At 43.2% G+C, this 26,858-nt stretch overlaps 2 protein-coding genes across 2 annotated transcripts; one reads left to right on the top strand and one right to left on the bottom strand.

The window, feature by feature from the left end:
- Positions 1-1,111: 1,111 nt before the first annotated feature.
- On the bottom strand, positions 1,112-6,247 carry LOC143335780 (major histocompatibility complex class I-related protein 1-like). The gene is made up of 7 exons (XM_076755403.1): positions 5,970-6,247; positions 4,287-4,556; positions 3,164-3,442; positions 2,432-2,734; positions 2,158-2,265; positions 1,786-1,803; positions 1,112-1,609 (listed from the first exon to the last, which is right to left on the bottom strand). The coding sequence occupies exons 1-7, from the start codon at positions 6,058-6,060 to the stop codon at positions 1,560-1,562; spliced, it is 1,119 nt and encodes a 372-aa protein (XP_076611518.1). The 5' UTR covers positions 6,061-6,247; the 3' UTR covers positions 1,112-1,559.
- A 26-nt stretch (positions 6,248-6,273) lies between these two features.
- On the top strand, positions 6,274-9,842 carry LOC143335779 (major histocompatibility complex class I-related protein 1-like). The gene is made up of 7 exons (XM_076755402.1): positions 6,274-6,456; positions 6,643-6,912; positions 7,392-7,670; positions 8,287-8,589; positions 8,786-8,893; positions 9,165-9,182; positions 9,359-9,842. The coding sequence occupies exons 1-7, from the start codon at positions 6,354-6,356 to the stop codon at positions 9,406-9,408; spliced, it is 1,131 nt and encodes a 376-aa protein (XP_076611517.1). The 5' UTR covers positions 6,274-6,353; the 3' UTR covers positions 9,409-9,842.
- The last annotated feature ends 17,016 nt before the right edge of the window (positions 9,843-26,858 follow it).

Below are 26,858 nucleotides of genomic sequence, written 5' to 3'. Positions count from 1 at the left end.
TTTTTCCCACATAAATGAATGGAATCATAATGAGGTGTGTCCTCTGACCAGCTCTTTATTAAGTCATTAGAAACCTTCTAGATAACAGTAACTGATCAATATACAATAAATACTGTAATACTAAAAACAGGATCAGGGCTTTGCTGTTTTCTGTTCTGTGGCCCATGTTGAAAGAAGAAAAGTTCAAATGATGTGCTGAACAAACTGATCATATAATATGATCCAAAAAATAAACGTGAAAAACCCTGAAAGTCTGTCTCTCTCACAGTCAAACACTCTCTGAAGGTTTTATTCTCCACAACATCTGGAGGCCCAAACTTCTCACAGGTTCAAGCTGTCGCGCTGATTAATGGCGTCCAGGCGAGTTTCTGTGACAGCGACATGAAGACAGCGTCACCCAAACAGACCTGGACGGACAAACGAAGAGACGGAGATCCAAAGAACCGGAAGTGGTTCACAGGGGAGAGTACGGTGCAGCAGCAGCTCCTCAAAGACCAACTTCACCGTCTGAAGAGGCCCTCAAACCAAACTGGAAGTATGTCACTGCTGATATGTTTTATCTTTACGCATGCAGCTGCCTTATAAACACTTGTACACACACACACACACACACACACACACACATAGTGGAGAAGTACTCCCACACTTGACTGAAGTAAAGGACGCTGTCAGACTGTTGAACAAGACTTCCTCTACAGTCTGTAGTTTCTCACAGGAAGAGGATGTGCTCAGTTTTTATTAATCTAGTTTTATTTATTTTTGTAAGTGACCACAACAACAGAGGGAAGGTGGAGGCATCTTCAATTGTTCATTTGTATTGTACCCTGATGATGATGCATGGAGAGGGTTTGGCTCTACAGGTGAGCACCGTCAAGTCAGTAATGTTTGTCAGGCAGGAGAGACTTGATCCAAACTGCTTTCAGTGAGTGTTTGAAGGAGAGATGAAAAGTGCGATTTTATGATGACACATGGATCGAGGTCACTGTGACAGTGAGATAACAGCACACTTCACAAAGTGTCATGACAAGATATTATAACACTGCTAATGTTCATATGACTGCAGCTCCAGTCACAGATGAGTGTGTGGACTCACAAAAAGAGACAAAACATTCAAAGTTGGACATTTTATTGGAGAGTGAAACAAAAAGAAAGAACAAAACATTTGATTTTGACATTCATTTCTGTTCATCAGTTGACAGTAAAATGCACCAAACGTTGGCTGAGCGTTTCTCCAGAAGCCCAGTATTCATGTTAATGATGTTTGATCGATCATCAGGCCCTGCAGTGGGTATCAGACTGTGCCGTCATGAATCTACTGAACTACAAAAATAAAACACACCTTTAAAAACACATTTAAAATATATTACATATTCTAAAACTGTAATGTGAAATGTAACAATTATATTAGTAACATAAATAAATAAAATATATATATATATATATGAATAAGTAAAAATCAAATAAATTCTATGTTTTGTTGCAGGAAGCTCTATTTGTTCTGTAAAGCTGTGTGATGAGTCACAGGTCACATGAGGAAACTCATCCAGTGCGTTTGTGGTTCAGGTCTCTGGATTCAGTTTCTCAGAGAGCTCAGAGCTGCTGTCAGGAGCTGTAAGGTCACAAACAAACTGTGTCAAGTCCACTCATCCTGCACTGAGCGTTCACAAACACTGAATACAGGAAACAGTCCTGAAAAAGTTCATCTGCACAATAATGTCAAAGCCTTTTCATCTCCAGCAGACAGTGTGTGTCAGATCAGAGGAAACACAATCAAAGGTTACTTACGAGATGGAGGCCGTTGGACTGAAATCAAGACAAAAGACAAATCATTTCAGTTCCAGCTGGAAATGACAGAATATCTTTCATGGGCTCATCCCCTCTTCTCCTCACTCACAGTGAAAAATAAATCCATTCTATCCTTCTGTTCAGTCCTGGCTTCATCTCTGTTCTATCACTTCTCTCCACATCATCATGGTACAGTCATATTATCACGACTCTCTGAGCCTCACACAGCTTAAAGTGTTGGTCGCTTCAAACTGTGCAGAGAACTGATGCTTGTTTCAGCTTTTCAACCTGGATAAAAGCATCAACTCAGAGACGAAAACCAAAGGACTGAAAAAGTCAAAGAAGCAGAAAATCTCTCAATTTGTCTCTCACCTTTCTTCTTTTTGTAAATGATGAATCCAACAGCAGCAGCAGTGATGAAGACGAGAAGAAGAACAACCACTACAGCAGAGATGAGGACGATCTCTTCACTGAGCTTCTCTGTTCAGGAAAAAAGAATTAAAAAATGAAATGAATTATTTAACCAGGATGGATATTATTGGTTGTTTAAAGATCAATTTCCAGCTAAATTGGAAGAAAGAAGCTAAAATCCACAACAACCAACAGACCTGCAGTCACATTCAGCACCTTCTCATCTCATTCTCACCCCAGTTGGTCCTGATCTCTGCTTTGTCCAGTTTGGTGACGACGTCGTCCTTCACACCAGAGAGATGAAACACACAGTCGTACCTCCTCCAGTCTTCAGGTGGGACTGATGAAACGTTGAGGTCAGCGCTGGTCTGGAAGGTTCCGTCGTGGTTGGGGAGGATCTCTCCGAGCTCCACGTCCTCATGAAGCTCCTCTCCATCTTTCCTCCAGATGAGTGTGGCTCTGTCAGGGTAGAAACCTGAAGCGTGGCAGCTGACTGGAGAGGAGGGAGTCTTCTGGAGGAGAGACACTGAGGGGAGCTCTGCAGAGAGAGAGAGAGAGAGAGAGAGAGAGAGAGAGAGAGAGAGAGAGAGAGAGAGAGGGAGAGAGAGAGGGAGAGAGAGAGAGAGAGAGAGAGAGAAGCAATTTAGGATAATTAGGACAATTCTTCTTCTTCTTCTTCTTAAAAACAAATGACAGCACGACACAACGACCCATTTGTTCCACGACCTCCACACTGTCTGTTTGTAGTCAGAGAAGGGAACTACACCACCACTAAAGAGACTCACTGCAGTCAGAAAAGAGAAGATCTGCCTGTTTTTACGCTTCACAGCAAAGTGATCAATCAGTGTCACTGAAACTGTGTGAACCTACTGAACTCATGCTAACTGTGCGCTGACTGATTGGAGTCTGAGCAGGCAAAATGAACATTGTTGTGTCCATGAAACCACATCAGGTCATGTGACTCTACCTGTTCTCAGCAGAGAGCTCTTGCCGAGGTCCAAATACTTCTTCAGGAACACAGGGAAAACCTCAGTGAGGTAGTTCTTATTATATTCCATTCTAAATTTATCAGCATCCCATCTCAGTTTGGTGGTGAAAGCCTGTGGTTTTGGAGCGATCCACGTCAGCGTCTTCAGGTCGAACGATATGAAGTCTTCTCCATCGTAACCATACTGATTAAAACCACTGACCTCTCCAGTCTCGTCGTCCCACTCACAGCCACTCGTCCTCTGTAAAACATGGACACCTGACAGACACAAACAGAGACTGTGATTAATAATGACGTACAGATCATCAGTGGAAAGATGATTTCAAAAATGTTCTGTTGTATGATATATTACTATTCTCTGAGACTTGTGCTGTGCTCATGATTCAAAGCACCTTTTTTTCAAATGAGTGGTAGGTATTGTTCTGCACTTTCATGGATGACTGAAAAGTGGTTTTATCTTCTTGAAATTTGTGCACGTCAAACTTTTGTATACACAAAGTCACACCAGTGTGTCACTCCATAGTTTAGGCTTCAAGATGCCAACGACTGCATCGTCCCTGGCTGGAGACCAGCTTCGGACCCATGTTGCACCTCTCATCCACTTCCTGTCGTCTCTTAACTTGTGCTTTCTAATAAAAGCATAAAGGAAATGACACACCTGTGCGACACCTGCACATCTGGCAGTTATCCAGGAGACCACTTTGTTTCTTTTGTTGTTGAATTGGCTTTTAATACAATTATATCTTAAAGGTGTTCTTTCATTTAAGAGTAAATCATATATCATCAAAATTTCCAAGATGTTATGCAGTTACGTTCACTCAGAGTACATTTTAACTGACTGGCTTTTTTCTTGTATCAAAGTACAATGATGATAGTACAATGATAACGTCTCTGCATGTTTCCCTTGCCAAATGCAGTGATGCCAACAACCAAGAAACATGAATGCAGCATCATTCGCATTCTTCCCTTCAAACTGAAGGATATTTGATATTTAATGTTGATTTAACGTGACTTCCAGTATAAACCACTTCCAGTCTTCTGTCTGAGTGCAGATACGGAGACGGACGAAGACGTCTCCGTGCTCCTGTCGTCCACACTTTACCTCCACTTTGGTTGAGGCGCCGCTTCAAACTGTGAATCGTGGCTTTGAAGTAGTTTGGCTGATTCTCAAAACACTCTCCGGTGTAGATGGCCATGTGCTGAGGATCGTCTTCAAACAAATGTCTCATCCACTCCTGTTTTGGTTCCAGTATCCTTCTGTTGCCGTTGCAGGAAGCCACCACATTGTCATCGACCACTGCAGTTCCCACAAACTCTGGAAAGTTTGGGATTCCAGAAGAAGCGATGTAGAAATACTTCAGGGAGTGTTTCACTGCAGACAAACAAGGTTTACAGCTTCAGTCTAAATATTCACATCATCATCACGCTCCTCATGAAGGTGATGTGCTGGTAACAGTTTAGATCACAGACTGTCCATCATAACCCCACCCTGTACTAATGGTACACCAGTAAGTACATACTGACACATACATGTACACACAATAAAAGGCTAATTTAATGTATTAATTTATTTATCTATTTTAACCTAAAGGGGGCCTATTCTTTTATCTCAGGACACAGTACGACCTACTGACTCCTGAGCAGTATATCTGGTGTTTGGCTGCACTTTGAGGAGATACTGTTGGATCTCTGCTTGGTGAAAACACAAACGTAGGCTTAATAGAAGTTATTTAGGAACGATGTAGAAGCCTCTCCTCATGTGCTCATCATCTTATCATGTGATCATTCTGACAGCAGATTTGTAAAATACTGTGACTCATCACTCCATCTTCAGCCAAACCTCCAGCTTTCATGCTGGTTTAGTTTAGTTTTTATTTTTCTAGTTTTATCTACCCTTACGAAAAAGAAGTATACTTCACGTTCCCGTTTTATTAAGTATACTTAAGTATTTTTTTCCAAGTATACTTTATGCCACAAGTATACTAATATCAATGTACTAGTAGTATACTTCTAAGTGTACTTTTTCAATACTTCTTGGGACTAAATTGGCCCAATTTTAATTTATAAAAGTATACTTTAGCCATACTTTAGCAGCCAGTATGTATCAAGTCTGTCACAATACTGAGACCTTGGAAGACATGTGAATGTTTTTGTCAAATAAAATCAGACAAATGTTAATCTGTTTCCGTGTGGGTTAATAACACTGCAGAAAAGATGAAGTTCAGTTCCAGCCATGTACTATTTCCTCTAAGCTATTCCACCCCAAAGCTGACTTGTTACTGCAAGTTTACTTGGAATATGTAAGTTCATGAGATGGTATGTAAAACATACTGCAGTGTACTTCAAAGAAGCCAGTATGTATGGGGAAATATTTTAATAGGTTACCATCAAAAGAATAAGCACAACTGCAATCCAAATACACTTGAACATTGTTTTACTTTTCCCAAGTATGTCTTCATCAAAAGTTCAAGTATAGGCCACATATACTCAGACTTTTCTGTATACTTTTCAGTATAAGCCAAGTACACTTAAGTATAACTTTTTTAAGTATACCTCTGATAAGTACATCAAAAGTAAACTGAAAGTACACTCTCTTATTTTTAGTTTAAAAGAAGTATAGTAATCGTATACTAATACAAACTTTTGTAAGGGTACGCATCTTTAATTGTTTGTTCATTTCTATTGCACTGAGTCATGACAGCAATAATGTTCGTCAGGCAGGAGAGACTTGATCCAAACTGTTTTCAGCGAGTGTTTGAAGGAAAGATGAAAAGTGCGATCTTACCTGGAAATGCAAAGTGGCTCAAGAGAGACAGCAGAATGGCGATCTTCATGTTTGGAGAAGGAGGAGGAGGAGGAGGAGGAAGAGGTTTCATCCGCGCAGTCTTCAGTGTCGAGTTGAGTTTCCTGTTGGATTGAAAGTGTGAGGAGACAGTGTGAGCAATAAAATCAGTTCTACATATCCCAGCCTGAATAAAACCTTTACTTCTCAGTAGTTTGTAAAGACCACAGGTCCAGGAAGTCTGAACGTGCGAAGCGGAGAACGTGAGCGCGCATTGCCTGTTTTCTGTGGCGTGCGGGCGCGCTCACGATCACTGGCGGAAGTCTAAAGGAAGTACGAGAGCTGAAGAATGTCGATCCTTCACCCTCTCATCTTTATCAAAACAAGATGAAAGCGTTACTTATGTTCCGTCTTTTTATTTCTGATCTTGATCAAAAGAAGATGAAAACGCTCGTTTTGTTGCTTCTCTTCTGTCACAGTTCGTTAACAGGTAAGATCACGTTTGAAATCTTTACGTTCAGCCCTGCATTTTGCGGCTCAGTGACATTAGTTTAGTTTCACTTTTACTTCATCTTCATTCAGATGTTTGAACTGAATGACACTGAATGCATCACATTTATGAGTGTGATGTGTTCACTGTATTTGGACTGAATGTGTAAACCTTGTTTGTCTGCAGTGAAACACTCCCTGAAGTATTTCGTGACTGCATCTTATGGAGTCCCAGACTTTCCAGAGTTTGTGGGAACTGCAGTGATTGATGGACATCTGGTACTTTACTGCAACATCAACAGAAAGATAATAGAACCAAAACAGGAGTGGATGAGAACATTATTAGAAAAGGATCCTCAGCACTTACAGTTTTACAAAGGACATTGCTTTCAGATTCAGCCAAACTTCTTCAAAACCACACTGTCCAGTTTGAAGGAGCGCTTCAACCAAAAAGGAGGTAAAGTATGGAAAATATTCTATTTGACTTTTTACTGCTGTTCTGCATCTTAGTTGTAAAGTGACCCTCTGCAGAGCCTGAAGATCATAATCAGATGTCATTTTACTGTGAAATGTCAGTAGAAGTTGGTGTAAATCATGCCATCCTGATGGTTTACAGACAGCAGTCGACCACAAGCCGTCAGTCAGCATGCAAACACAAATCAGCTGCTGCTTTGACTTGTTGCTGCATGTTGCTGCAACACTGAAAATAACAGAACAACAATCATTGTAAGTTTAAAACTGTGAGAGAGAAATTGTGTTTGATCACTCGTGTAAAGAGAAAGTGCACTGATTATGTGCTTTTGAATGATGAACACAGCTGAAGACTTGGAGAACAGCAGCTCATCACACAATGCAACAACATCTTTAAGATCATCTTTCACTGGAGATTTCATCTGTACGTCATTATTAATCACAGTCTCTGTTTGTGTCTGTCAGATGTTCATGTTTTCCAGAGAATAAGTGGCTGTGAGTGGGATGATGAGACTGGAGAGGCTCATGGTTTCAATCAATATGGTTATGATGGAGAAGACTTTCTATCATTGGACCTGAAGACAGAGACATGGATCGCTCCAAAACCACAGGCTGTGACCACCAAACTGAGCTGGGATGCTGAGAAAGTTAGAATGAAAACTCGAGTGAATTACGTCACTGAGCTTTGTCCTGAGAGGCTGAAGAAGTATTTGGTCTATAGCAAGAGCTCTCTGCAGAGAACAGGTAGAATCACATGACCTGATGTCATGATGACATCACCTTCTTCTTGATCATTTTCTGTGGCAGTAAGATCTGATTTAGTCTCAACCAATCAGACATGACTTTCCATCAAAGCATGAGTTCAGTAGGTTCACACAGTTTCAGTGACACTGATTGATCACTTTGCTGTGAAGCGTAAAAACAGGCAGATCTTCTCTTTTCTGACTGCAGTGAGTCTCTTTAGTGGTGGTGTAGTTCCCTTCTCTGACTACAAACAGACAGTGTGGAGGTCGTGGAACAAATGGGTCGTTGTGTCGTGCTGTCATTTGTTCTTATAGCTCATGTGATGGATGTCTGAGCCCCTTTTTACCTGCAAAATAAAATGAATTGTCTTAATGATCCTGAATTGCCTCTCTCTCTCTCTCTCTCTCTCTCTCTCCCTCTCTCTCTCCCTCCCTCTCTCTCTCTCTCTCTCTCTCTCTCTCTCTCTCTCTCTCCCTCTCTCTCTCTCTCTCTCTCTCTCTCTCTCTCCCTCTCTCTCTCCCTCTCCCCCTCTCTCTCTCTCCCTCTCTCTCTCTCTCTCTCCCTCTCTCTCCCTCTCTCTCTCTCTCTCTCTCTCTCTCTCTCTCTCTCTCTGCAGAGCTCCCCTCAGTGTCTCTCCTCCAGAAGACTCCCTCCTCTCCAGTCAGCTGCCACGCTTCAGGTTTCTACCCTGACAGAGCCACACTCATCTGGAGGAAAGATGGAGAGGAGCTTCATGAGGACGTGGAGCTCGGAGAGATCCTCCCCAACCACGACGGAACCTTCCAGACCAGCGCTGACCTCAACGTTTCATCAGTCCCACCTGAAGACTGGAGGAGGTACGACTGTGTGTTTCATCTCTCTGGTGTGAAGGACGACGTCGTCACCAAACTGGACAAAGCAGAGATCAGGACCAACTGGGGTGAGAATGAGATGAGAAGGTGCTGAATGTGACTGCAGGTCTGTTGGTTGTTGTGGATTTTAGCTTCTTTCTTCCAATTTAGCTGGAAATTGATCTTTAAACAACCAATGATATCAATCCTGGTTCAATAAAGGTTAAAATAAAATACAGATCTGTGTGCCAGTCTTCATTTTTTAATTCTTCTTTTCCTGAACAGAGAAGCTCAGTGACGAGATCGTCCTCATCTCTGCTGTAGTGGTTGTTCTTCTCGTCTTCATCGCTGCTGCTGCTGCTGTTGGATTCATCTTCTACAGAAAGAAGAAAGGTGAGAGACAAATGAACAAGCATCAGTTCTCTGAACAGTTTGAAGCGACCAACACTTTAAGCTGTGTGAGGCTCAGAGAGTCGTGATAATATGACTGTACCATGATGATGTGGAGAGAAGTGATAGAACAGAGATGAAGCCAGGACTGAACAGAAGGATAGAATGGATTTATTTTTCACTGTGAGTGAGGAGAAGAGGGGATGAGCCCATGAAAGATATTCTGTCATTTCCAGCTGGAACTGAAATGATTTGTCTTTTGTCTTGATTTCAGTCCAACGGCCTCCATCTCGTAAGTAACCTTTGATTGTGTTTCCTCTGATCTGACACACACTGTCTGCTGGAGATGAAAAGGCTTTGACATTATTGTGCAGATGAACTTTTTCAGGACTGTTTCCTGTGTTCAGTGTTTGTGAACGCTCAGTGCAGGATGAGTGGACTTGACACAGTTTGTTTGTGACCTTACAGCTCCTGACAGCAGCTCTGAGCTCTCTGAGAAACTGAATCCAGAGACCTGAACCACAAACACACTGGATGAGTTTCCTCACGTGACCTGTGACTCATCACACAGCTTTACAGAACTGAAAGAGACTGAAGGAGAGCTTCCTGCAACAAAACATGTCATTTATTTGATTTTTACTTCATGTAAATGTTAAATCTAATTGTTACATTTCACATTACATTTTTAGAATATGTATTATATTTTAAATGTGTTTTTAAAGGTGTGTCTTATTTTTGTAGTTCAGTAGATTCATGACAGCACAGTCTGATACCCACTGCAGGGCCTGATGATCGATCAAACATCATGAACATGAATACTGGGCTTCTGGAGGAACGCTCAGCCAACGTTTGGTGCATTTTACTGTCAACTGATGAACAGAAATGAATGTCAAAATCAAATGTTTTGTTCTTTCTTTTTGTTTCACTTTTCAATAAAATGTCCAACTTTGAATGTTTTGTCTCTTTTTGTGAGTCCACACACTCATCTGTGACTGGAGCTGCAGTCATATGAACATTAGCAGTGTTATAATATCTTGTCATGACACTTTGTGAAGTGTGCTGTTGTCTCACTGTCACAGTCAATATGACCTCGATCCATGTGGAATTATGAGGAAGTCGGGAACCTCTGAGTCGTCCTGGACTCTGATCTTTACTCTGCAGCTCATGAGGAGGAACCTAAATTAAGGCAGCTGTTTATCACTTCAACAACATCTCAGGATGAACATTTCAGCAGCAGAAACAGTCCAATGCAGTAAATGCTCTGAGGCCTTCAGGTGATGCTTCTCCTGAACCTACAACAACATTCAAACTGCTGAGGGTGCATTTCATATCAGTTAGTAAAATTCTCCTTTTTAGCTGTCACGCGTGAGGATGAAGGAACACTGAACGTAACAATACCACAAGTTTGGATATGCTTTTCTAGACCTGCTCACTGGATCTTGTGGCTCTGACTGTGTCTTTCCCCATTTTACCACCAGAGAGCAACACGAGCCTGAAGCTTCTCATCTGTGAGAGAAGTCGCTGCAGACACAAGCTGCCAGAGCATTTCCACACCTCCAGCATCTCAGAGCTCTTACAAGAAGATTGGTCTGTTCTTACAAAAAGCCTGTTCTCTGCGGCAGATCATATCAACAAGCCCCATTAAAAAGTAAAAGTGAACGGGAGCCCTCAGTTTAACCTTTCAGACCAGGATCTGAGGACTTGGTGTGGCACTTTAAAGGGACAGTTCACCCCAAAATCCAAAATCTTTTTTCCAACTTGTAGTGCTATTTGTGCATAAAAACACTGACATGGGCAGGTGAGGTGCTTCACAACAAAAGGTGACGTTACAATGAATGAAATGTTTATTTATTCATCTCCTTTTTCTTGACATCTGTTGTGTAATGTTGGAGCAGTGATTACAAGTCATTTGCATGCATTTGAAGGTCCCAGTAGGTCTCAGAAGGGGACTAAGTCAATTTTATACTGACTACAATGACCCCAAAAATTGCTAAATTACTTCATATGAAATAAGAAATTGTGCCAACTGGACAAGCCACAATACACCAAACACTGACAAAGTGAAGGCGTTTCAGTGAAGGCGTCCACATCAAAACTTATTACATTATAATGAAACATCTAAACTTAGGGACTACGTGTAGAGTTTCAGTTTTTACTATGGAGAGAGAGTGAATTATTCTGTTGCTAATTTATGGCAGAGCTGCCATTCATAAATCATGCATGCAAGCCAACACACGAAGAGACAGAACCTGGTGTGTGGAGTCCAAAACCTGGAGTAAAGTTCAGATTTAGTATTTTCACCTTTTCCTAAACCGAGACAGGTCTGCATTTGAAGAAAGCCCTCCAACAGCCATCACGTCAAACATGATGATAGACTTTTAATGCTACAATTAGGAAGTCATTTGCTGTGTATCTGTATTTGACGGCTGAGGAATGTAAGACCATTGACTGCTCGTCCTGCCGGCACTGCACCCTCCCTCGTGTTGCCAAAATCAAAGCTGATGATTCACGTCTACAGGCTGAGCTGGAAATCCAACGCCGATTTCACAAACACCAAGATGAAGTCAAGCCCCTTTAATGTCCCTGACTCACCAGATCTGGACCTCAGCGAGGCCTTTCTGGAACAACAGCAGGTTGGACGTCTCCGATTCAGGCCTAAGAGGACTGAAACTGGTCCACAGGCAAAGATTAAACCTGTTTCTTTTTATGTTCATATTCAGTTTTTTGCCTTTACATTCTTCCAATATGTGCGTTGCAGCTACGCATGCACTGTGTATGTATCCATGCAGTATATTAGGACCATGTAGATAGGTGTGAAATGCACGGCCTTCGGGATAAGTTGTTTGCATGATGCAGGCTGTGAAGATTACTCTGCACAATTTGTGACAACTTAGGCTGATTTTGAATGAACTACACTGAAGCTCCATTAAGGTTACAGCTCATATGTTGCAAATATTATCACCGTCAATGTGTGTTTAAGCTTTATCTCTCTGCAGCCTGCGGTATCTTTGGGGGTTCTCTTTATTAGAGAAGTGGCCGAGGTTCCCAGCCTCTTAATTGGAGCTGTCTTCTTTCAGGTCAGACTGAAGCCTGTTTTTGTAACCTCTGTCTCTGCAGCCTCCGTTCCTGAGGTGGCTGCTGGAGGAGCTGATTCAAGTAGAAGAAAAGTTAAGAATTCATGTTGGATGTGCACCACGGCAAACCTTCTATATATCAAATCCTTATCTGCCTATCAAACCTTTACATGACACTGGTGGGTTGATTTAACATGAGGTTTGACTGCGTCGATTTCTGTCCCATTTTGTGCCGAGTTTTGTTCAATCTGCTATGGGTTGAGTTTGTGATGAAATAGGTCTTTTTAACATATTTATTCTGGAAAAAAAGGAAACCTGCCTCATTAAGACAGATCATGAACATTGCTTTAAGCTGATTACTCTCGGCGCTGTCATGGCGTTTTTAATGGCTGAGTTGGCTCTTTAACCTGAAACTTCACACTCAGTTTACTTAAACTATTAAGATTGTGATGAGGACTGAGCTTTGCAGGAGCGTACGGTAAGGTGGCAGCATTTCAGTGTCCTGTTTTAATATTTTATCCATTTCAGACCACGTCTTCACTGGAATGACAGATGTCAGATGCACTCCCAGACAGACAGACAGAAATTTGAATCAATCAATATCCTTGTCGTTGAATAAAGTCTACTTCAAGTTCACACGTTCTCAGGGGCGTCTGCAGCCGGCTGCTCATTTTGTCCGGGGGAACTCCGCTGACCCCTGAGCCACTGCCGGGGATTGTCCTGATGCAAATCAGGAGGGGGAACCAATTCATCGTCGCACAATTCGATTAGACATCTGCATATTGAGCATCTGCACCCCATGAAAATCTGCCAATACCTACCCTCCCTCCCCCCCTTCTCTGGCCCCCCACGGGGGTAGTGCCCCACGACCCCAGGGGCGGCCTCTGTCCCTGCTCCCCGCCGCCTCCCCCCGTCTCCCCCTCGTGTCCCCTCCTGACCCTGTCAGGCCCGGCTACAATACCTGACCCCGCCCCAGAGACGGGACGATTGGAGTTCAAGGTAAATGTCCCTTTCTCTGTGTCTGTCTGCAGACTGCCCTGCCTGGCCCCTGTCCGGCCCCTGTCCGGCCCCTCTCCGGCCCCTGGCTGATAATCACATGCACAGATCTTTTTTTTCATACTTTCTCACACACACACACACACACACACACAGCTTTTTCATTACAACCTCTATTTTTTTTTTTTTTTTTTTTTTTTTTTTTTGGAGAAGACATGACTTTGCCTTGAAAGTGAGGGCTTTCCTTTCTCTGGAGCTTTTCCATTGTAATCCATTCTGACCGCTGCCTCTTATTCAGACATCTCTGCCACTCAGACGATTTCCCTCCTTTTTTCATCGCTCTCATTGATTCATCAGGCTCTGTCTCAGCTCTGGGAAGAGAGAGCAAGCATGTCAAGACGTATAACACAACGTGGTGAGCCGTACCACACGCAATGCAACGTGGAGATGTGATGGCCATGCCATTAAAAAAACAGTTAATTTCAGGTTTAATCTCTGGTGATAAATATGATCCAACATGTGAAATTCACCATCAGCGAAAACTGCAATCTCCCTGTCAACCTGTCTCTAAGAAGGGACATTTTGGGCCAGAATATTTGTCTTATTGAAGACATTTGTCATATGTAGAATAGGACATATTTGAAACAGCAAATGTTTCCACATCTGGAAGAAAACAAAATCAAGTTTTTCTAAAATACATGTGTTTCTGTGTCATTTTAAGTCATTTAAGCTTCCCTGAGTACATCTGATTTTTTTAATGAACTAAAAACAGGTGTGAATGAAAGTGACTGCAGGATGTGACGCTGTATGATAGTGCTCAACCTACAGTTGCCAACGTAATCATCTAAAATAATTTCTGAATAAAAGCAAGAATCACGTCTACACAGGGAAGCCTTTGTTTTCTTGAAACTACCCATTAGAGCCGTGGTGGAGCCTGTCGGAACATTTTGAGGCTTTTGTATCTGTGTCTGCATTGACTGAAAATTGCATGTTTGAATCAATTAACATCATTTAAAAGAAGATTGTGCTGAAAGATAAGGAAAATCACTTATTTCTAACTTTCTCGTGCTGAGCAGTGGACAGTTATAGATGACAGTGTTTTTGGTCACGTGCAGTGTACAGTCTTTCAATTCAGGTGTCCTTTCCTCACTTCGGAAACTGAAAGCCAATGCATGCAGCTGACGTGCTCACAGCGTTTGGATATTGAAGCTGGAATTTGCCAGTGACGTGACGGTCAGTAAATCGTATGTAATCCACCCGAGACAATCAAGTTTTTGCAGGTGCAACATGAATCTCCCAGCAACCACTGCAGTTTCTGTAGGTTCACCAGAGAACTTCCTCATTTGCTCAGTATAACGACCAAGCTGAACAAAAAGAGACACCTGAGAGGGTTTTTTGGTGCGAGTGTGGGTCAGAGCAATAAGATAAAGATGCACTGAGGTAATACGTTTCTGTATGTATCTTCTGTGATTAAGTGTCTGTGTTTTAAAGCAACAGTTCATCATCTCTCATCAGATGTTTGTCCATCACAGAGGCAGGTCTGAGACTTGTTTAGTCCACATCAGCAGAAAGACAAGCAGATGGAAGATTCCTCCATTCTTCCCTCTTTGCTCCGTCAAAAGTGGGAAAAATACACTCAGCAAATCCAATACTTGTGTCTCATTTACGCATCGTACTTTAATTGAACATGGCATGTTCCAGGCAGAGCCCTGAGATCAAGCTTGAATTAGCTGATTGGCATCAGCTGCGTCATTCGTGCTGACAAACACACAGCTGTTCGCTCTCGTTACTGTTCGGATTATTTGAGGGCTTCCTTGAGGAGCGGCGCATTTTCCACCAAATCTAACAAACATTGCTAGAACTTTGCTCAATGTAAGTGTCTCTGGCTGGAGTGTGTGTAGAAGCAGATATAAAACAAGACACTGTGTGGTTTTAAGAGAAATAATGAAGCTTCTTTTTAATCAAACAGCTGGGACCTGTGGCTTCATGCAGCACCTCAGATGTCCTCCTCATGGGGTCGGCCAGGTGTCGTGTATTGTTGTATCTGGTAGCTATTTAGGCAGCTAGGCTAGCATTTTCTTCTTAGTGAAAGCCTTTGTGCAATGTGAGGCGTTCACACATCCAGAAACCATGTCTGTGCTCAACACAGATGTCTGTCTTCACTTTTACTCTCGGTTTGACAACAAACAAGTGAACTTCCTCAAGCGCTGTTGCGCTCCTTAAAAAGAGAAGTCGCCTCCTTTACTGTAAGTCCCCTTTGTTGAACTCACTTTCCCTCAACTTGTCACGTCTACATCTGCTTCTGCCTTTCCCACGATGCCTTTGGACAGCATCCACAGAACAGGCGTGGATTTGTTACATCCACCTGTTGGCTGCGCTTCAGTGAAATTTCTCCAAACATCCACTGTCAGAATCATGCAGGATCAGCATTTTACAAGACAAAAATATTCAGCAGTTCAGGTTCAAGCATGAAGTCTGGCAGTGTGAACACATCCACGAGGAAACCTTAAAACACACGAGCCAGAGGTTGCGTGTTTCAGTGTTCATGTGTGTTCCCCGTTGCACGTGTGTCGGTATGTGTGCCGCTGATCACTTTGAACCTCGTCTCTCCGATTCTTGGCAGGAAGTGAGCGTCAGCAGCTCTTGGTCGTAAAAGTGCTTTTGGTCGCTCTCCCAGAGTGCACTGGGAAGGGAGAGGACAGAGAATCTCTGTGTCACCTCGCCATGGCACGGGATGTGAGGAGATCGTTGGGAATGTCAATAATCGCTCGGACCGAGGACGAGCTGCCGCCTGCTCTCAGTGCGACTGAACCACCTGAATATCAAGTTAAGAGAAATCAAAATGCAATTATGGCTTTTTCAAAATAAAGCAATGACATCTATAAATGCATGTCCTCTGTGCCACAACAATGAAGGGCTTCATTCCAACACGGTTCTGATGTCAATTCAGAAGCTTTAACTTTATATGACTGAGAAATGTGTAGATGATAGACTTTAGAAAGAAGCCACACTGCCTCTCTGAGGGTGGCTGAGGGGGTCTATGGCCCGACCATGACTCTGAAATATCGGTAGCCTAACTGTGCTGCGTATCGATGAATCCATGGTGCTGTCTGTGGTGCTGAAGCTGCAGACTGATCTGTAACTGCGTCTTTTTCTCTCAGGTCCAACCTTCTGTCAGTTTCATCTTGGATCTACAATTTTCTCGAAACTAGAAATACTTAATTTTGTACTATATTGTAGCCTACATACTCTATACGGCAGAGTCACCTTCATGATCATAGTGACAAGCAGCAACATGTAGTCGTGGAAGAGCGTGACAGGATCATAGAGACACACTGCAGCCTGTGGTGTTCCTACAATGTCCCTATAATATTCTTTACTTGTTACTTTAATATACACTGACAAGACGACGGCTGTTGGAGAAAAGGAAGATAACTGGACCATCAACAAATCAGCGACTGCTAACAGCTTATGTTTTTGTATTAACATTAACTAATTAACACAGTCTGGACCTGAACCCTGGATTGTGGTGACACAGTTGCACTTTGTACACCCACCAACCACCAACCACCCCGAACACCTCCCTGCAACACCAGCACAGGACATGAACGTAGTTTTATCCACCCTGACTCTGATCATAGTCCAGGCAGCGATTGCGCTTGTCAGCACAACATAATAATGAATGCAAATTAGCTGCATAGGTGCTGTATAGCAAATATATCCTATGATAACAAATTCTGGGTGAATCAAAGTAAAAACACTCATCATTTGGTGATTCCTTACAATTTAAGAGAGTTAAGAAACCTTGATAGTTCAAAGAAAGTTCAGAAAAGAAAAGAAATACGAGTGGATAAAATAATTAATATAACAGTCTTAGTAAGAATAAAAATCTTTGTAACATTAAACTGAATGGACCATTTGGATCCTTTTCTAATGAAATATTTTTACTCAAACGTTCAATTGATTTCCAAGCAGAAAAGCAGGTTTTCTCACACACAGTGGAACATCTGAAAAATTGATTGAGTTGTCAAACTGGCTGTCCGCTCAGCTTATCTGCTGTGGAACTCGGGCTCAGCGTTCTCCCATCAGGGCATATTTGTAGCTACAACGCGATGTTCAAAAGCCTTTGTCCCTCATCCTATTGCTGTGATCTGCGTCTCAGGGCTCGTGGACAAAAGGTGTCAAACGGAGCGTTGGACTTGGCCTGCCATGTCCTCCCGAGGCTGCTCCTAATCCTATTACTGTGGGCTGTGGAGGAGTATGGATCCTGCGCTCCCTTCATCCCTTCGACTATTAAAGTCCAAGGGGGCCCTGTGTGTTTACTCTGCGTATGCGTGCGTGTCTGTGTGTGTGTTCTTCTCTGTGTAATTGCATTGTAAGCGACTTCTTATCCACGTTGTCATATTGTGTTATCCACTGATGCGGCTCATGGTTTGCCGTCTTTTTCAGTTTGCTACGGGGCAGGTGGACGTTTCAATCTCTGGCTCGTCGCTGCAGCCGCTTGACCTAACTGTGGTGGAGTTTCACCTCAGATCTTTCCATTTGGAGAGTATATTTGACTATGGTGTTTGGTTTTATGTGCGGTTGGAATGTCTCACAGTAATAGGGCATAAAATAAGTATGAGTATCCTCCAAAAAATGCTCCCTTTCTGCAGATGTGAGGGGGGTTTTTTTTAAGATATTCTTTGCATCTGAGGTCACATTGCACTGGATTCAATCACAGCTCATTGTTTCACGTTGTAGTACTTCATATCATACAAAGTTCACATCATGATACACTTAGCTGAACTCTTCAAAAGGCTTTTTTTTTTTGTCACCACATCTGGACAAAAATTGTTCTTGCAGTATTAGTAGTTAAGAGTTAGTCTCAAGTCTTAAATATTTCTGCTTTATAAAGATTAGTGGTAAAGATTCTCATGTATGCGTCTTCATTATTGTAAAATTGTATTAGAGACGCCAGTGTAACGCATGAAGTCAGACCTTCACACCTCAGCCCTTCGTTGTAGATCCTCTGTCAGGGATCACAGGAAGATCCTCAGATCGGAGCCAAGCTTGTGATATTGTGGAGAAAAGGTAATTCTAACTTAGTGCTCATGAATCAGGGGATTGACAAAGTGGGAAATTAAAGTTAAACATCATGATCAGGTTTGATTAGAACAACACAACTAGAACCTGTGCAGTCACCTGTAGAGTGAGCGACAAAATAAGATCTCATGTTCTCCATTTCTTTCATCTCACATTTTCAACCTTTCCATCTACATTTGACTTTCTCATTTCTTCTCATCCAAAGAATGTCAAGTTTGACTTCCTGGATACGCAGGAAACAAACAGGGGATCCAATCCTGCAGCGATTTGACTCGATTTTGAGTCATTTCCCAAAGAATCAACCGCTCTGTCAGTGGAAGTTGTTGTCAGTGGACTCACTCAGTCACACATAAACACTCCTTAATGTGACACTTCAACTCATCAACTCTGGTCAAATTTTCAGACTTTTCAAATTAACTGCACACAACAATAATGAAAGAAGACAAGATGAAACACTGCATATAAGTTAGCAATATGTGTGATGGAAAAGTTCGAGGTAAAGGTATAAAATGCACCAAGATTTAGAAAATGTTTTTTCCCATGTTGAGCCAAATATTGATTCACTGGCCCCTTTCGGTTCGTCTTATTGTCTGCGAGCAGTTTTGAGCTTAAAACGACCGGAATGAAATGTTGTCCAATGGCCTTTTGTTTTCTCCGGGTATCACTTATCTGTCTAAAGTGCAGACTGCGGCCACACAGACAGACACACACGCACACGCAGCCGTCCACATCCTCTCAATGGTCGCATTTGCATCGCGTACATTGACCGGAGTCAATTGCCTGTCAAATGCTATGCGCGATTAGACACCAGTCGGTATAAGGCCTAAAGCAGGCGAGCCTCCCGACGTTGTGGGGCCCCCATTCTGTGAACCCCACGGCCCTTCTCAGTCCCCCTCACCCTCTGCAACCCCCCTCCCTTTTTCATCTCACCGCCCCAGTTCAATGTTAACGTCCAGCGGTGTCCACTCTTCGGACGTCTCCCTCCCGAGCAGAAGAAAGGGCAGAAAGGAGAAAGAGGACCGAACCTTCCCTCCTTCTTTTCTCACCCTGGCCTCCTCTTGTGTGCTGTCCAGCTGGCTGTGACCCTTGACCCCCTGACCCTCACTCCTGACCCCTGGACCCGTTCCCACGCCACGCCTTTTTGTGTCCAGCTCACCATGGCAACACCTTGGCCACTGCTGCTGCCACGGTAACAGATGGACAGGGGCCTGGAAATAACTTCATTCAGCCCCGCCCGGAGGGGTGAGCGCCATGGACAATCTGCCCTAACCCCCCTCCTCACACACACACAGCGCCCCCAACCCAACTCTGACACCTCCTGTGCCACATTCTAACACCCCAATCCCCTTGGATCTCCTCCCTCAGCAGGGGCCTCTGGATATCAGGGCCTGATAGAGTCATTAACACAGAGATCCCAGATTCACCCTGGCATGAACACGGGACACACATGGGAATAAGAACAAGCTGCTGTTGTTGGCACAGAGAGGCGCATAAAAAGACACCCCAAAATCACCCACATATCCCATTTCACACTGCTGGTATTTATAGTTCGGGGCGTAGGAGTCTAACTTCATCGGCGTGCCGTAATTATCTCTTTGCTTCTTTTATTAGCCCCATTGTTTTCTCACATCCTCTGATGAGAAAAGGGGCTGGGGGGGGAGTTGTAAAGACACAGGGCTGAGCAGCGGGGGATCTGTTTGCTAACTCGGAGACAAACGACAAACTGAATGGCATCGCTGAGGAGCTCAATAAGGTGCAGCAGGAAAATGAACTGCAACAGTTTTGGTGCTAATCAGTAACTAACCTCTAAACAAGGTTGTGTGTGTTTTGTCCCCGTGTGTGGGGAACACCTCTCGGACAGACACCGTGAATAGATTAAAGGGGGATAGTGTAATTGCTTGTGCTGAAAGGGGTCCGCGCCGCGCAGGGGAAGAGAGGGTTCACGCTGTCGAAACACACTTGTCTTTGTAAAGAGGGCTCTGATCCCCCCAGTCTCATCTTGCACTCCTTGCAGACAGCAAACAAACAAGTAAACAAACAAAATGGCGACCACTGACACAACGGAGGTCTCCCATCTCAGGGTTATTAGGATGCAACTTTGTCTGAAGCGGATGGTTAGAAAAGAGTGAAACTTTCATTTTCCCATTAATGAGTCGATCAATTTATCTTCTTGAGGTGCTTTTATCGCGGTTTCATCATAGTTTTTACTTAAAGTACCTCAAATATATGTTTTTTTTCTTAGTTAGACCAACTGGGCTGACTGGGGAGCAGGTGGGGGGGGGGGGGGGTGGCACCACAGGCAACCGCCAAAAAACTGACCATTGAGGCGAAATCACACAAGCGAAGCCACTTATTCAATTTTTGGGATTTCGTATCCCCCTTCCAGCCCTCCATGCATCTGCATCCCACTATCTTTCCCTCTAGTTTCACCCCCCCCACCCTTCCCTCCCCTCCTGTGTCCAACACCCCTCATCCTACCCTGCCTCCCCCCCACACCCCCCCGCCTCTCACCCAGTTCATTGTACCAAAGGAGATTTTCTCCATTGAGGCCCAGTCTCTTAGGTAACCCCAGCGCTGCATGAAATGAGGAGAGGAAGAGAGCGAGAGACAGGGAATGAGAGAGAGAGAGAGAGAGAGAGAGAGAGGGAGAGAGGGCGGGGAAAGAGAGTGAGAGGGCGAAGGAAATGTAAAGGCGGAGGGAGGGCCGGACAGAAAGGGTTGAAGAAGGAGAGGGAGAAGGACGCAGGATCAGAGGAAGCAGAGGCGGAGAGAGTGAAAGATGGAGAAGTAGGACAAGTGCGGCCAGACGTCGACACCGATGCAGCTAAAACTCGACCCAGAACTGAGGGACGAAGGACGAGAGGCGGGGATGTCTGTCGCACATGTAAGGATGAATCCTCTGTGGCTGAGAGGGACTTTATCACGTGCTTTTTGCAGTAATTCCTCATTCAGATTTTAGGCCCAAAAGGGTCCAAATACTGAGCACTACTGCGCTTTTGTCCTCTTGTCTTTTCTTGTTCTTTTTTTTTTCTTTTTCTTTGAGGTGATATCAGCTGATGTAAATTTAGGTCTTACTCCCTTTTGTTCACTTTTCAACAGGACAAGTCTTTTTGAAATAGCCTGTGTAGCAGCAGTACTTAAAGTGTGAAGCAGATGAGCTGAGGCCTCTGGGCCTATTTCAAGACCAGCACGATCACAGCCTGTTGAGGAGAAAAGGGATCCGTTATTGAGTTTTTGTCAGGAAAATGGAGCATACTATTTTAGCTTGGGATAGATACAGAACACATGTTTTTAATGCAGGTGTTAAACAGAGCTGGGAAACTTCATGGCAAAGTTTGATCTGTTATTGGAAAAAGTTTCATCCTGTCTTATTAGCATTCATAACAGAAAGCAGTTACTTCCACGTTCAAAGTCAAATCTTTTCCAGTTTACTTACTGTTAGAATATAAAGGCATACTTGTATTTCAGCAGTCAGATAACATTTAAAGGCGTTTTTCTTTCCCTTTTGAAAAACTACGTGGTTGATTTTAATGTAAACTTTGTTCTGAACAGAGACTTTAACTGTACGGAGAGGACTCTCTGAAACGCTGCCATCCTTTGTGGCCATGCTGCTCTGCACCTCAATGGTGGGCACACAGCACATGGGGTTCCCATGAATAGGCCAGGCCTCACCAAAGACCACATCATTTGGATAAAGACGGGCTCCCACAGAAAGAGAAAACACCTCACGGAGCGAATCAGATAAAGATAAAATGTTGCGTACGGCAAATCAGATTAGGGCGAGTCAGAGCTTTACTTTTTCGTTTTCAGGGGTCCCCCCCCCACACACACACACACTCCTGCCTCCAACTCAGTTAAATTTACTACCGCTGCTGCTCATGCGTCTCATAATAATGCGCTCCACTGCTGCGCTGAGTTATCATCTCAGGCTTTTGTCTCCTTTGATCCGTGTGACCGTTGGGGGACCCACTTCTTCTTTTGTACAGGGTCACATCGTCGGCTCCTTTTGGACGGGCCTGCCCCCGGGTGGTGACCCCTTCGTTCATCATGGTGTCACCCACACAGAGGACAAGCATGAGTTAGAGCTCTCTCCCTCTCTCTTTTCTCGTCCTCCTTGCCTTCCCGCTCATTCCTCTGTTCTAGCCTGACCATCCTCTCAGTCCTGTCCATCCAGACCTGACCTGAGGCAAGCTGGGGGTCAAACGCTGTTCTGACACTGAGCATCAGCAAAGGGAGGAAGCGATATTTGGATGGATTTGCACCATTCACTTACTGACGTCAGTGAATTGAAGCTGACTTGACTTCAGCGACTGCAAATCGGCCGCCAGCGAGCGAGGCCATCCACCTGACCGTCCGAGCGTGTGTGAGTATGTGAAAGACGGAGGTCCGGAGCTGATTGTCCAAACGCAATTCTTGCGTCTGCCTTTGTGAAACCAGGAGTTGTGGATGGACATCACGCCCCTGACCTCTGAAAACCAGCGAGGGAGCGACCACCATGGACGGGATAAAACCCAGTGGCTTTGTGGTGGATGAGCGAGAGACACTGAAAGACAAACAGTGAGCGGGAGAGAGGGAGGGACATATTGAATAAGGGAGAGTGTGTGTTTATGTAAATGTAACGCCTGCAAGAACCTCTCTTGACATTTTTGGAGGTCAGCTCAACTTTTTTTTTCCAAACAAAAGCAGAATAGTTTCAAGGTGGGCCTGCAAAAGCTTTCTGTGCACAGCTTTCACCTGCAGCAGAACAGCAAGATGTAAAGTCTCTGGTCTTCAGGTCAGCTGAGGTGGGCAGCGGAAAGCTTCAGGAAATTTTCCTTTTACAGGCCGGTTGTGGTTTACAAGACAGGCTGGCGAATAACTAATATCATCACTGGTTTGAAAAGCAATGGCACCAAACAGCAGGTGGACAGCAGCCAAAATGGGAAGTGAAGAGGAATTTAATTAATTCATTTGGCAATTCATACAACGTAAATTGCTCTATTAAATTCTGAAACAGAACTCTTCACATATTTCATGGCAAATCTTTTTTTTTTTCCACAAACGATATCTTGAGCTTTCTCTTTCACACCAATGTGAAAATGTGAGCTTCAACAGGTTTTGAAATTGACTTGATGCTTTGAAGGAAGAGCCCAACTGCCAAAGCCATTTCTTTTGCACTTTCTTTTTTTGTGTGTGTGTGTGTGCATTGCTCCTGCCCGAGTCCATACAAGCCTGGCACTGCAGATCAGGGGTGTCCCATTTTGGAAAGAGGGTTAGAGTCTGTCTGTGGAGCAGAAAGGGCTGAATGGCTCTCACCATGTTAAGTACAGTTGAATGTGTCCGGTTCGCACTTCAGCAACGGCGTCTAGAGAGGGTCTTGCTAAATTTGCAGTGGAAGGGGTGAGAGTGACAGAGTGAATATGGGGAGGGAGGTGTGTGTGTGTGTGTGTGTGTGTGTGTGTGTGTGTGTGTGTGTGTGTGTGTGTGTGTGTGCTCACCCTCTCTGTGTTTGCCCGTGCGAATTTGCCTCTGTGTGTTTTTTCCTGTGTTTGACAAAGTTCAGGGGGCCAGACTTGGAGAAAGAAAAGGGAAAATGAGAGAAAGTGGAGGATTTGAATGAGGTGGTGAGAGAGGGAGCGAGACGGCGAGCGGGATGAAAAAGAAGGCAAAGATCTGACAGAGAGAGAGGACGGAGAGGAGGACAAGGGGACATTTTTTTTTGGAGGGAAAAGCAGACCAGGCTCCTTGAAATTTGTGTGTGGCGAAATAGTCCGCTGCTTCACAGCACGAGTGGCGTAAATTGGTGATATTTATAGACTGAAGCTGCAGGAAGCGACAACTCAGTCTGGGAACGACGTATAGAGAAAGAGAAAGAGCGAGGGAGAGAGAGGGTGGGAGGGAGATCAAGAGCGAGGCTGCATTAATATGCTAATGGCCTGAGTGAATGCACAACAGGCCCACTGACCAGGCTAATCACTGGTGGACACACACTGAGGCTAATCCCTCACGCTGCACTCACCCACACACACACACACACACACACACACACACATGCACATACAGTGCAGGTTAAAATATTTGGACAGTGACATATTTGCATTGCTTTGTCTCTTTAGTCCAACACATTGGATATGAAGTGAAGCGCTGGGTACGAGGTTAAAGAGCTGACTTTTAGGTTTAATTTGCAGGTATTAATGTCCGTTCTGAGTGATTAGTGTAGGAATCATATCCCTTTTTATAGACCACGAATTTTTCACGGTGCAGCAGGAAAATGAGCCCAAACAACAAAGTGAACAAAAAATTTTTCAGTTGATAGTTTGCAGACTTCAGATAGAAACTGACTGCAAAGGATTCACAACTGCAACATTAAATATGATGATTTAATTTAAGTTTGAGGAACATTTTCAGTCATTTTAGTCCAAAAAAGTTTAAGGGCAAAGGGAATGTGTAGTTAGACGTAAAAGCTCACTGTGCAGCAGTGCAGGGGCGAAATGAAATGCTCGTCCTTTGAATTCACACTGATGCAGCTCCCAACTGTTGCTTTTAAGTGTTTTTTATACTTATCATGCTGTGTGATATGTGTGTTTGTGTGGTGTTGTTAACATTATTGTCATATTGCAGGTAAAAACGATGCAAAATGAAAATAATAAAACTAAACTTTCAAAACCAGTTTTGTTGTTTTGTATTGTTATAAACGGAAAAGCTGAAACATCTGAAGCTTGCTCTATTTTTAGGAGACAGTTAAGTCTTTTTCCAGTGAGGGGCTGTTTACTCTGGAAAGGTTGCGAGGACAGAAATGCATTGAACAAACATTAATAAAAAAAAAAAAAAGCTTAGTTAACTTAGAGTGATCAGTTCAATCTGCAATTTTCAGCTTTCACACTGATCAGTTACTTCGACTGTCCGTTAATCTGCTCCGACGAAAATGTGACTCACAAAAAACAGAAATAAAAGTGGACATGATTAATTACCTGTCTCTGCTGGACCTTTTCAATAAATAGATAACAAAGTCTGTCTGGAATGAGGGTCCATGAGTGTTGTGTAATGCCATTTTAGTCCCCTTGAGGGGGATAAAGTACCAAAAAACCCTGCTGAAGCGTTCAGCCACAGGAGGTGGAGACGAACAAGAGTTTATGCTCATGAGACTTTTTGGCTCATTATTGAAATAAGCAGGAGCGTAAACTGTGGACACAGACACATCACTTGAAACCTCACTGCTAATGTCTACAGACAAAAGGAAATTGGCAGCTGGTGTACAGCTAAAACTCGTGGAGAAAAGCAAACGCGGAGTTCCACCATCACCCACTTACTTTGAAAATGTGGATGTTAATTAATGGTCGAGTCATTAGGAAACTGTATTTACAGTTACTGATACAAGATCTGAAAAAAGCTGAAAGCACTCCTTCACCTGCAGCAGGATCAAGCTTTTATTGATTCCTGACAGGCTGAATTATTGTGCTGATATCAAGTCATGATGCAGGACAGCCGTGATAACACTGTATTCATATGTCTCTGATTGTAATCCTCATAAGTGATGGAAGAATTACATTTGTAACACACTCTTTGTTTAAGCTCCCTGTCGATAAGGGAAGTGACACAATGACAGCCCACATGAAGTAGAAAAATAATGACAATAATAATATTAAATACTATAAAAACACCCTCACAGGACTTGATAGAAAGAAAGGTGTGATGGAGAACAGTTTGTTAATTCTTTGATAAAACCTGTCAACAATTTTTTTTTTGTTTGTTTTTTTGCTCTTTTCATGACTCTGGGGAAGCTTTTATTTCACAACTTCTCTCACAGCAGCTGGTGCTTCATCTGTCAGAGTTATTCATCTCTGTTAGGGTGGCACAACACGACTCGTGCCATGGAAAACATTACATATACTGTCTTTGAGCTGTTTTCTATTAAGCATGTGTCAAAAAGCAAATTAGCTAATTATCACATTGTGTTTTATCTCTTTTTTTACACAGCATGTCAACGTTTTTAAAATCGGGCTGTAAGCATAATCCATATGTGACTGTACTGCAGACCCAAAGTATTTCTAATGCACAGCTAAATCAGTCATATAATGCCAGAAAACAACAGCTCTGCAACACTAAATCATCCACTGTTCCTACAAATTAGTTTTTAACATGTGCATGTCATCATCGTTATCAATATAAACCCAAGCATGCATGCTGTATACAGACATGTGCATGTGTATTTTATAAACTGCGCATAACCACCTACTTCATGTACAAAAAGTAATCCATTACATTAATCAATCAATATATACTCCATCACTCCTTGCACTCTTGCACTATTGTATTCCTGTTTGCAACATACAGAAACATTTTAACATTGTTTTTTGTTGTTCATTGTTGCTTTCATATGTATTTATATCCATATCTATATTTTTCACCCACTTGAATCTAGATAATAGATCTGTGTTTATTCTTACCCATCAGGTTCAGCTTTGCTGCCCTTGTTGTTAGCTTCATGTCTATTTCTATCTTAGTGAAAATTGTTCTTGGAACTGTGTGTTGCATTGAGAGCAACAAAAACCCCAGAGAAAAACTCCTTGTATGTGTTCGCATACTTGGCCAATTAAGCTGACTCTGATTCCCATGTGTGGCTTTTGCTTCATATTGCCACAAAGAATAATTAGACTCTTACCTTTGCAGGTAAAAAGGATCCCACCTCTTCCAGACATCAGTCCAGACTGCTGCTCCTGCAAGCACAGAACAGTATTTGCATAATTGATCTGAAAATAGAAGATGAAGAGATCATATTTACAGGAGTGTAACACGTAGCACAGCAGGCCCACCAGTGGCCGACAATAACCTTT

The sequence above is a fragment of the Chaetodon auriga genome, chromosome 17 (assembly GCF_051107435.1).
Source record: "Chaetodon auriga isolate fChaAug3 chromosome 17, fChaAug3.hap1, whole genome shotgun sequence".
NCBI classification, from domain to species: domain Eukaryota; kingdom Metazoa; phylum Chordata; class Actinopteri; order Chaetodontiformes; family Chaetodontidae; genus Chaetodon; species Chaetodon auriga.
The sequence above is the reverse complement of the archived record's forward strand: the minus strand, read 5'-3'. Positions and strand labels throughout refer to the sequence as shown.